Source organism: Bufo gargarizans, chromosome 5, assembly GCF_014858855.1.
Source record: "Bufo gargarizans isolate SCDJY-AF-19 chromosome 5, ASM1485885v1, whole genome shotgun sequence".
Taxonomy (NCBI): domain Eukaryota; kingdom Metazoa; phylum Chordata; class Amphibia; order Anura; family Bufonidae; genus Bufo; species Bufo gargarizans.
The window spans coordinates 174089726-174102128 of NC_058084.1; the positions used below are offsets into that span (position 1 = coordinate 174089726).

At 46.2% G+C, this 12403-nt stretch overlaps 1 protein-coding gene across 3 annotated transcripts in view; it reads left to right on the top strand.

Annotated features, from left to right (window-relative positions):
* The window catches only part of SUGCT (succinyl-CoA:glutarate-CoA transferase), a 942268-nt gene that overhangs the window by 22820 nt on the left and 907045 nt on the right, over positions 1–12403 (top strand). For 2 of the 3 annotated variants that reach the window (XM_044293704.1, XM_044293703.1), the window contains exon 2: positions 11992–12049. In XM_044293704.1, the coding sequence (XP_044149639.1) occupies positions 11992–12049 (58 nt within the window). The remainder of the gene's footprint in view (positions 1–11991; positions 12050–12403) is intronic. The other variant, XM_044293705.1, reaches the window with a different exon arrangement.

Sequence of the window (12403 nt, forward strand, 5' to 3'; positions counted from 1 at the left end):
TATTGTAAACTCTGCGGTCAGTCAGTCCACAATCTATTGTAAACGCTGCGGTCGGTCAGTCCACAGTCTACTGTAAACGCTGCAGTCAGTCAGTCCACATTCTATTGTAAAAGCTGCGGTCGGTCAGTCCACAGTCTACTGTAAGCACTGCAGTCAGTCAGTCAGTCTACAGTCTATTGTAAGCACTGCAGTCAGTCAGTCCACAGTCTATTGTAAATGCTGCAGTCAGTCCACAGTCTATTGTAAACACTGCAGTCGGTCAGTCCACAGTCTATTGTAAGCACTGCAGTCAGTCAGTCCACAGTCTATTGTAAATGCTGCAGTCAGTCCACAGTCTATTGTAAACGCTGCAGTCAGTCAGTCCACAGTCTATTGTAAACGCTGCGGTCAGTCAATCCACATTCTATTGTAAACGCTGCAGTCAGTCCACATTCTATTGTAAAAGCTGCGGTCGGTCAGTCCACAGTCTATTGTAAACGCTGCAGTCGGTCAGTCCACAGTCTACTGTAAATGCTGCGGTCGGTCAGTCCACAGTCTATTGTAAATGGTGCGGTCAGTCAGTCCACAGTCTATTGTAAACGCTGCAGTCAGTCCACAGTCTATTGTAAGCAGGGCCGTCTCTAATATTGATTGGACCCTGGGCAAGAATTTACTTGGGCCCCCTGGATCCCGCCTTAACACACCCTAGCATGCAATCACGCCCTCCACCACAACACACAGTGAATGGTTCGCATCCGAGCCGCCAAAACGGCGACTCGGATGCGGACCCAAACATCGGCCGGGTGCACGAGGCCTAAGCACATGCAGTCTCAGGAGTGATCCACACCCCTGCCTTGCAGCCTCACAGGAGTACAGGACCAGTATCTGCACACGTATGTATGGCATAATTGGGAAGCACATCACACACGACATGACACAGCTCTTTAACAGGCTGCAGGCCAGCCGACACATTATTATTGCCACACATGTCACATACCACTACTGACTGTACAGCCGCTCAGAGTTCAGACAGCTCACAGTTCCTGCCGTGCACTCCAGCGACTTACAGACAGAGGCAGTGGCGCTGCTATGGCTGCTGTCACCCTTTTCTCAGGGGGGCCCTCATGGTGTGGTGTGGTGTGGAGTGGTCATTTTTACTAAGGAATATAGTTTAACCGTTTATGTCCAAAAGAGACTCTTGGTCTATGTGCAGATATCTGATTGGATCTGACTTCTGATTTTCTCTTTTGCACATAAATGGTTCAATTGTATTCCTTAGTAAAAATGACCAGTCCACACCACACCATGAGGGTCTTTATTTATGAGGGCCCTCCTGAGCAAAGATTAGTAAATATGGCCGGGTGGCCCCAGTTCAGCAGACAGAAAGAACCCAACCCCTTATGTCTCGCGTCTCTATAATAATCCCCCACTAATGGGGTAGGGTTATTTAAATTACTGGTGGATTATTAGAGAGACGAGAGACATAAGGGCTTCTCTCTGTCTGCTTAACTGTGGTCTGGGGCCACATTTACTAATCTTTGCTCAGGGGGGCCCTCATGGTGTGGTGTGGACTGGTTAATAAGAAGTCAGCTCCAATCAGATATCTGCACATAGACCAAGACTCTTGGTCTATGTGCAGAGATATCTGATTGGAGCTGACTTTGTATTTTTTCTTTTGCACATAAATGGTTAAACTATATTCCTTAGTGAAAATGACCAGTCCACACCACACCATGAGGGCCCCCCTGAGCAAAGATTAGTAAATGTGGCCCCAGGCCACAGTTCAGCAGCAGACAGAGAGAACCCAACCCCTTATGTCTCCTGGGGCCCCACTAATTTATGAATGGGGTAAGGGTTAATTAATAATTCGGTGACCTGACCGACTGACCGGTCTAAATTTCTAATATAAATAAAGTCAATATGCGTGCAGCTCTAGCCTCTACCTACCTCCTTCTCCTCCTGGCGCCGCAGTGGCAGGTCTGCCTGTGTAAGGTGAGTGAGTCACTGGTGGTCACGTGAGTCCGTGACTCACCACCCAATCCCTTTAGCTCAGGAGGCGGAGACTTAGTCCCTGCTGCTGGCTGCTCCGCCGCGGCGCCACTCACCACACACCCCCTTTACCAACCACGTGACAACGTGCTTGCTTGTAAGTTGTTCTGAAGAAGACTGCATAGTGAAACGGGAAACGGAGCTCCCTTGGGCCCCCAGGAGCAACTGGGCCCGGGGCAGCTGCCCCTTTTGCCCTGTGGCAAAGACGGCCCTGATTGTAAGCACTGCAGTCAGTCAGTCCACAGTCTATTGTAAACGCTGCAGTCAGTCCACAGTCTATTGTAAACGCTGCGGTCAGTCAGTCCACAGTCTATTGTAAACGCTGCAGTCAGTCAGTCCACAGTCTATTGTAAACGCTGCAGTCAGTCCACAGTCTATTGTAAACGCTGCGGTCAGTCAGTCCACAGTCTATTGTAAACGCTGCGGTCAGTCAGTCCACAGTCTATTGTAAACGCTGCAGTCAGTCAGTCCACAGTCTATTGTAAACGCTGCAGTCAGTCCACAGTCTATTGTAAACGCTGCGGTCAGTCAGTCCACATTCTATTGTAAAAGCTGCGGTCGGTCAGTCCACAGTCTATTGTAAAAGCTGCGGTCGGTCAGTCCACAATCTATTGTAAACGCTGCAGTCAGTCAGTCCTCATTCTATTGTAAAAGCTGCGGTCGGTCAGTCCACAGTCTACTGTAAGCACTGCAGTCAGTCAGTCAGTCTACAGTCTATTGTAAGCACTGCAGTCAGTCAGTCCACAGTCTATTGTAAATTCTGCGGTCAGTCAGTCCACAGTCTATTGTAAACACTGCAGTCGGTCAGTCCACAGTCTATTGTAAGCACTGCAGTCGGTCAGTCCACAGTCTATTGTAAGCACTGCAGTCGGTCAGTCCACAGTCTATTGTAAATGTTGCAGTCAGTCCACAGTCTATTGTAAATGCTGCAGTCAGTCAGTCCACAGTCTATTGTAAATGCTGCAGTCAGTCAGTCCACAGTCTATTGTAAGCACTGCAGTCGGTCAGTCCACAGTCTATTGTAAGCACTGCAGTCGGTCAGTCCACAGTCTATTGTAAATGTTGCAGTCAGTCCACAGTCTATTGTAAATGCTGCAGTCAGTCAGTCCACAGTCTATTATAAATGCTGCAGTCAGTTAGTCCACAGTCTATTGTAAGCACTGCAGTCGGTTAGTCCACTGTCTATTGTAAATGCTGCAGTCGGTCAGTCCACAGTCTATTGTAAGTACTGCAGTCAGTCCGCAGTCTATTGTAAACGCTGCGGTCAGTCAGTCCACAGTCTATTGTAAACGCTGCAGTCAGTCCACAGTCTATTGTAAACGCTGCGGTCAGTCAGTCCACATTCTATTGTAAAAGCTGCGGTCGGTCAGTCCACAGTCTATTGTAAAAGCTGCGGTCGGTCAGTCCACAATCTATTGTAAACGCTGCGGTCGGTCAGTCCACAGTCTACTGTAAACGCTGCAGTCAGTCAGTCCTCATTCTATTGTAAAAGCTGCGGTCGGTCAGTCCACAGTCTACTGTAAGCACTGCAGTCAGTCAGTCAGTCTACAGTCTATTGTAAGCACTGCAGTCAGTCAGTCCACAGTCTATTGTAAATTCTGCGGTCAGTCAGTCCACAGTCTATTGTAAACACTGCAGTCGGTCAGTCCACAGTCTATTGTAAGCACTGCAGTCAGTCAGTCCACAGTCTATTGTAAGCACTGCAGTCGGTCAGTCCACAGTCTATTGTAAGCACTGCAGTCGGTCAGTCCACAGTCTATTGTAAATGTTGCAGTCAGTCCACAGTCTATTGTAAATGCTGCAGTCAGTCAGTCCACAGTCTATTGTAAATGCTGCAGTCAGTCAGTCCACAGTCTATTGTAAGCACTGCAGTCGGTCAGTCCACAGTCTATTGTAAGCACTGCAGTCGGTCAGTCCACAGTCTATTGTAAATGTTGCAGTCAGTCCACAGTCTATTGTAAATGCTGCAGTCAGTCAGTCCACAGTCTATTGTAAATGCTGCAGTCAGTCAGTCCACAGTCTATTATAAATGCTGCAGTCAGTTAGTCCACAGTCTATTGTAAGCACTGCAGTCGGTTAGTCCACTGTCTATTGTAAATGCTGCAGTCGGTCAGTCCACAGTCTATTGTAAGTACTGCAGTCAGTCCGCAGTCTATTGTAAACGCTGCGGTCAGTCAGTCCACAGTCTATTGTAAACGCTGCAGTCGGTCAGTCCACAGTCTACTGTAAATGCTGCAGTCGGTCAGTCCACAGTCTACTGTAAACTCTGCAGTCAGTCAGTCCACAGTCTATTGTAAACGCTGCAGTCAGTCAGTCCACAGTCTACTGTAAACTCTGCAGTCAGTCAGTCCACAGTCTACTGTAAACTCTGCAGTCGGTCAGTCCACAGTCTACTGTAAACTCTGCAGTCGGTCAGTCCACAGTCTATTGTAAACACTGCGGAAAGTCACTCTGCAGTCTATTGTAAGCACTGCGGTCAGTCCACAGTCTACTGTAAACGCTGCAGTCGGTCAGTCCACAGTCTACTGTAAACGCTGCAGTCAGTCAGTCCACAGTCTATTATAAGCACTGCAGTCAGTCAGTCCACAGTCTATTGTAAATGCTGCAGTCAGTCCACAGTCTATTTTAAGCACTGCAGTCGGTCAGTCCACAGTCTATGGTAAATGCTGCAGTCGGTCAGTCGACAGTCTATTGTAAACGCTGCAGTCATTCAGTTCGCAGTCTATTGTAAACGCTGCGGTCAGTCAGTCCACAGTCTATTGTAAACGCTGCAGTCAGTCAGTCCACAGTCTATTGTAAACGCTGCAGTCAGTCAGTCCACAGTCTATTCTAAACGCTGCGGTCGGTCAGTCCACAGTCTATTCTAAACGCTGCAGTCGGTCAGTCCACAGTCTATTGTAAACGCTGTGGTCGGTCAGTCCACAGTCTATTGTAAACGCTGCAGTCAGTCAGTCCACAGTCTATTGTAAGCACTGCAGTCAGTCAGTCCACAGTCTATTGTAAATGGTGCAGTCAGTCAGTCCACAGTCTATTGTAAACGCTGCAGTCAGTCAGTCCACAGTCTATTGTAAACGCTGCGGTCAGTCAGTCCACAGTCTATTGTAAAAGCGGCGGTCGGTCAGTCCACAGTCTACTGTAAACGCTGCAGTCGGTCAGTCCACAGTCTATTGTAAACACTGCAGTCGGTCAGTCCACAGTCTATTGTAAACACTGTAGTCAGTCAGTCCACAGTCTATTGTAAGCACTGCGGTCAGTCCACAGTCTACTGTAAACGCTGCAGTCGGTCAGTCACAGTCTATTGTAAACGCTGCGGTCGGTCAGTCCACAGTCTATTGTAAACGCTGCGGTCAGTCAGTCCGCAGTCTATTGTAAACGCTGCAGTCAGTCAGTCCACATTCTATTGTAAAAGCTGCGGTCGGTCAGTCCACAGTCTATTGTAAATGGTGCCGTCAGTCAGTCCACAGTCTATTGTAAACGCTGCAGTCAGTCAGTCCACAGTCTATTGTAAGCACTGCAGTCAGTCAGTCCACAGTCTATTGTAAACGCTGCAGTCAGTCAGTCCACAGTCTATTGTAAACGCTGCAGTCAGTCAGTCCACATTCTATTGTAAAAGCTGCGGTCGGTCAGTCCACAGTCTATTGTAAACACTGCAGTCAGTCAGTCCACAGTCTATTGTAAATGCTGTGGTCAGTCAGTCCACAATCTATTGTAAACACTGCAGTCAGTCAGTCCACAGTCTATTGTAAATGCTGTGGTCAGTCAGTCCACAATCTATTGTAAACGCTGCAGTCGGTCAGTCCACAGTCTACTGTAAATGCTGCAGTCGGTCAGTCCACAGTCTATTGTAAACGCTGCAGTCAGTCCGCAGTCTATTGTAAACGCTGTGGTCAGTCAGTCCACAGTCTATTGTAAACGCTGCAGTCGGTCAGTCCACAGTCTACTGTAAATGCTGCAGTCGGTCAGTCCACAGTCTACTGTAAACTCTGCAGTCAGTCAGTCCACAGTCTATTGTAAACACTGTAGTCAGTCAGTCCACAGTCTATTGTAAACACTGCGGAAAGTCACTCTGCAGTCTATTGTAAGCACTGCGGTCAGTCCACAGTCTACTGTAAACGCTGCAGTCGGTCAGTCCACAGTCTACTGTAAACGCTGCAGTCGGTCAGTCCACAGTCTATTGTAAACACTGCAGTCGGTCAGTCCACAGTCTATTATAAGCACTGCAGTCAGTCAGTCCACAGTCTATTGTAAATGCTGCAGTCAGTCCACAGTCTATTTTAAGCACTGCAGACGGTCAGTCCACAGTCTATGGTAAATGCTGCAGTCGGTCAGTCCACAGTCTATTGTAAACGCTGCAGTCAGTCAGTTCGCAGTCTATTGTAAACGCTGCGGTCAGTCAGTCCACAGTCTATTGTAAACGCTGCAGTCAGTCAGTCCACAGTCTATTCTAAACGCTGCGGTCGGTCAGTCCACAGTCTATTCTAAACGCTGCAGTCGGTCAGTCCACAGTCTATTGTAAACGCTGTGGTCGGTCAGTCCACAGTCTATTGTAAACGCTGCAGTCAGTCAGTCCACAGTCTATTGTAAATTGTGCGGTCAGTCCACAGTCTACTGTAAATGGTGAGGTCAGTCAGTCCACAGTCTATTGTAAACGCTACAGTTGATCAGTCCACAGTCTATTGTAAAAGCTGCGGTCAGTCAGTCCACAGTCTATGGTAAACGCTGCAGTGAGTCAGTCCACAGTCTATTGTAAAAGCGGCGGTCGGTCAGTCCACAGTCTACTGTAAACGCTGCAGTCGGTCAGTCCACAGTCTATTGTAAACACTGCAGTCGGTCAGTCCACAGTCTATTGTAAACGCTGCAGTCGGTCAGTCACAGTGTATTGTAAACGCTGCGGTCGGTCAGTCCACAGTCTATTGTAAACGCTGCGGTCGGTCAGTCCACAGTCTATTGTAAACGCTGCGGTCAGTCAGTCCGCAGTCTATTGTAAACGCTGCAGTCAGTCAGTCCACATTCTATTGTAAACGCTGCGGTCAGTCAGTCCACAATCTATTGTAAACGCTGCGGTCGGTCAGTCCACAGTCTACTGTAAACTCTGCAGTCAGTCCACAGTCTATTGTAAACGCTGCAGTCAGTCAGTCCACAGTCTATTGTAAATTGTGCGGTCAGTCCACAGTCTACTGTAAATGCTGCAGTCGGGCAGTCCACAGTCTATTGTAAACGCTGTGGTCAGTCAGTCCACAGTCTATTGTAAACGCTGCAGTCGGTCAGTCCACAGTCTATTGTAAATGGTGAGGTCAGTCAGTCCACAGTCTATTGTAAGCGCTGCAGTCAGTCAGTCCACAGTCTATTGTAAGCGCTGCGGTCAGTCAGTCCACAGTCTATGGTAAACGCTGCAGTCGGTCAGTCCACAGTCTACTGTAAACGCTGCGGTCAGTCAGTCCACAGTTTATTGTAAACACTGTAGTCAGTCAGTCCACAGTCTATTGTAAATGCTGCAGTCAGTCAGTCCATAGTCTGTTGTAAACACTGCAGTCGGTCAGTCCACAGTCTATTGTAAACGCTGCAGTCAGTCAGTCCACAGTCTATTGTAAACACTGCAGTCGGTCAGTCCACAGTCTATTGTAAACGCTGCAGTCTGTCAGTCCACAGTCTATTGTAAACGCTGCGGTTAGTCCACAGTCTATTGTAAACGCTGCAGTCAGTCAGTCCACAATCTATTGTAAACACTGCAGTCTGTCAGTCCACAGTCTATTGTAAATTGTGCTGTCAGTCCACAGTCTATTGTAAACACTGCGGTCAGTCAGTCCACAGTCTATTGTAAACGCTGCAGTCAGTCAGTCCACAATCTATTGTAAACACTGCAGTCAGTCAGTCCACAGTCTATTGTAAACACTGCAGTCGGTCAGTCCACAGTCTATTGTAAACGCTGCAGTCTGTCAGTCCACAGTCTATTGTAAACACTGTAGTCAGTCAGTCCACAGTCCATTGTAAACGCTGCAGTCAGTCAGTCCACATTCTATTGTAAGCACTGCAGTCGGTCAGTCCACAGTCTATTGTAAGCACTGCAGTCAGTCAGTCCACAGTCTATTGTAAACGCTGCAGTCAGTCAGTCCACAATCTATTGTAAGCACTGCAGTCGGTCAGTCCACAGTCTATTGTAAGCACTGCAGTCAGTCAGTCCACAGTCTATTGTAAACACTGCAGTCAGTCAGTCCACAGTCTATTGTAAACGCTGCAGTCAGTCAGTCCGCAGTCTATTGTAAGCACTGCGGAAAGTCAGTCCGCAGTCTATTGTAAACGCTGCAGTCAGTCAGTCCACAGTCTATTGTAAACGCTGCAGTCAGTCAGTCCACATTCTGTTGTAAAAGCTGCGGTCGGTCAGTCCACAGTCTATTGTAAACACTGCAGTCAGTCAGTCCACAGTCTATTGTAAATGCTGTGGTCAGTCAGTCCACAATCTATTGTAAACGCTGCAGTCAGTCAGTCCACAGTCTATTGTAAACGCTGCGGTCGGTCAGTCCACAATCTATTGTAAACGCTGCAGTCGGTCAGTCCACAATCTATTGTAAACGCTGCGGTCGGTCAGTCCACAGTCTATTGTAAACACTGTAGTCAGTCAGTCCACAGTCCATTGTAAACGCTGCAGTCAGTCAGTCCACAATCTATTGTAAGCACTGCATTCGGTCAGTCCACAGTCTATTGTAAGCACTGCAGTCAGTCAGTCCACAGTCTATTGTAAACGCTGCAGTCAGTCAGTCCACAATCTATTGTAAGCACTGCAGTCGGTCAGTCCACAGTCTATTGTAAGCACTGCAGTCAGTCAGTCCACAGTCTATTGTAAACACTGTAGTCAGTCAGTCCACAGTCTATTGTAAACGCTGCAGTCAGTCAGTCCGCAGTCTATTGTAAGCACTGCAGTCAGTCAGTCCACATTCTATTGTAAAAGCTGCGGTCGGTCAGTCCACAGTCTATTGTAAACGCTGCAGTCAGTCAGTCCACAGTCTATTGTAAACACTGTAGTCAGTCAGTCCACAGTCTATTGTAAACGCTGCAGTCAGTCAGTCCGCAGTCTATTGTAAACGCTGCAGTCAGTCAGTCCACAGTCTATTGTAAACACTGCAGTCAGTCAGTCCACAGTCTATTGTAAATGCTGTGGTCAGTCAGTCCACAGTCTATTGTAAACACTGCAGTCGGTCAGTCACAGTCTATTGTAAACGCTGCAGTCAGTCAGTCCGCAGTCTATTGTAAGCACTGCAGTCAGTCAGTCCACATTCTATTGTAAAAGCTGCGGTCGGTCAGTCCACAGTCTATTGTAAACGCTGCAGTCAGTCAGTCCACAGTCTATTGTAAACACTGTAGTCAGTCAGTCCACAGTCTATTGTAAACGCTGCAGTCAGTCAGTCCGCAGTCTATTGTAAACGCTGCAGTCAGTCAGTCCACAGTCTATTGTAAACACTGCAGTCAGTCAGTCCACAGTCTATTGTAAACGCTGCAGTCAGTCAGTCCACAATCTATTGTAAGCACTGCAGTCGGTCAGTCCACAGTCTATTGTAAGCACTGCAGTTGGTCAGTCCACAGTCTATTGTAAACACTGCAGTCAGTCAGTCCACAGTCTATTGTAAACGCTGCAGTCAGTCAGTCCGCAGTCTATTGTAAGCACTGCAGTCAGTCAGTCCACAGTCTATTGTAAACACTGCGGTCAGTCAGTCCACAGTCTATTGTAAGCACTGCAGTCAGTCAGTCAGTCCACAGTCTATTGTAAACACTGCAGAAAGTCAGCCCGCAGTCTATTGTAAGCACTGCGGTCAGTCCACAGTCTATTGATTCGACCCACAATCCCGTGCATACAGGATCTATTAGGGATCTTTAACCAGATGATATGGTTGGAAAAAAAGGTATACTTAAAAAGGGGGATGCTCCCAAAATTTCAAAAGCAATGGTAAAATTGGAATAATAATTCTGGGTTAGCCCCCTCAGAACTGGTGAAGGTGTGGCTGTTGGACACACATACAGACGTGGACAAAATTGTTGGTACCCTTTGGTCAATGAAAGAAAAAGTCACAATGGTCACAGAAATAACTTTAATCTGACAAAAGTAATAATAAATTAAAATTCTATAAATGTTAACCAATGAAAGTCAGACATTGTTTTTCAACCATGCTTCAACAGAATTATGTAAAAAAATAAACTCATGAAACAGGCATGGACAAAAATGATGGTACCCCTAGAAAACACAGAACATAATGTGACCAAAGGGACATGTTAATTCAAGGTGTGTCCACTAATTAGCATCACAGGTGTCTACAACCTTGTAATCAGCCATTGGGCCTATATATATGGCTCCAGGTAATCACTGTGTTGTTTGGTGATATGGTGTGTACCACACTCGACATGGACCAGAGGAAGCAAAGGAAAGAGCTGTCTCAAGAGATCAGAAAGAAAATTATAGACAAGCATGTTAAAGGTAAAGGCTATAAGACCATCTCCAAGCAACTAGATGTTCCTGTGAGTACAGTTGCACATATTATTCATAAGTTTAAGATCCATGGGACTGTAGCCAACCTCCCTGGACGTGGCCGCAGGAGGAAAATTGATGACAAATCTAAGAGACGGATAATCCGAATGGTAACAAAAGAGCCTAGAAAGACTTCTAAAGAGATTCAAGGTGAACTTCATGCTCAAGGAACATCAGTGTCAGATCGCACCATCCGTCGTTGTTTGAGCCAAAGTGGACTACATGGGAGACGACCAAGGAGGACACCATTGTTGAAAACGAATCATAAAAAAGCAAGACTGGAATATGCCAAACTACATGTTGACAAGCCACAAAGCTTCTGGGAGAATGTCCTGTGGACAGATGAGACAAAAATCGAAGTTTTTGCCAAGGCACATCAGCTGTATGTTCACAGACGAAAAAATGAAGCATATCAAGAAAAGAACACTGTCCCTACTGTGAAACATGGAGGAGGCTCTGTTATGTTCTGGGGCTGCTTTGCTGCGTCTGGCACAGGGTGTCTTGAATCTGTGCAGGGTACAATGAAATCTCAAGACTATCAAGGAATTCTAGAGAGAAATGTACTAGCCAGTGTCAGAAAGCTTGGTCTCAGTCGCAGGTCATGGGTCTTGCAACAGGACAATGACCCAAAACACACCGCTAAAAACACCCAAGAATGGCTAAGAGGAAAAAATTGGACTATTCTAAAGTGGCCTTCTATGAGCCCTGACCTCAATCCTATTGAGCATCTTTGGAAGGAGCTGAAACATGCAGTCTGGAAAAGGCACCCTTCAAACCGGACACAACTGGAGCAGTTTGCTCATGAGGAGTGGGCCAAAATACCTGCTGAGAGGTGCAGATGTCTCATTGACAGTTACAGGAAGCGTTTGATTGCAGTGATTGCCTCAAAAGGTTGCGCAACAAAATATTAAGTTAGGGGTACCATCATTTTTGTCCATGCCTGTTTCATGAGTTTATTTTTTTACATAATTCTGTTGAAGCATGGTTGAAAAACAATGTCTGACTTTCATTGGTTAACATTTATAGAATTTTAATTTATTATTACTTTTGTCAGATTAAAGTTATTTCTGTGACCATTGTGACTTTTTCTTTCATTGACCAAAGGGTACCAACAATTTTGTCCACGTCTGTATATCAAACTCCTTTCGGAGAGGAAGGAGAACCTAGCTTCTGACACGGGAGGGTGTATATGTAGTGTGATATAGTGTATACCTCATTGCAGGATCCATATAGAAGATCTCTAGTTGGGTGGGGATACTGCACGGAGGGGGGAGAGGTAATTTTGTGTTGTAATTGTGGTGTACTTGTTGTACCGTATACCTTTGTATTGTAAAACTCAATAAAAAGTTTGATAAAAAAATATATATATACAGAAGCAAAGTCTTTATATAACGTCTATGCAAGTGTCAGATGTGACCAGTTTAATATTTATGTTTGTCTTTTTAAAGCAACAGATTCCGCCAATATACGGCCATTAGATGGAGTTAAAGTCCTCGACTTGACAAGGTGTGTTGCAACAAATAAAATAAATAGTTCAGGGGAGGAATTTATTAAGACGTTTTTTATGCTGGTCCTGAGCTACTCTGGGGTCAGATACAGCACAACTATTAATACTCAAGCCCCTAATAATTGTGGCACATCTCAGGCAGGCAGTGTGCCAGAAGTGAAATATGTGCGGCCTCGTCCTATGCCACCAACTTATCTCTGCTAACTTTTTTTGAAAAGTGGCGAGTGAGTCTCAAAACACACAAATGGCATATTTTGGCGCAAGTGGGGCTGGCATCAAACTTTTTGACCCACACAGTTTAATTAATTCCTCCCCAAATGTTTTTAACCAACATTCATTTAGACAGCATCTCC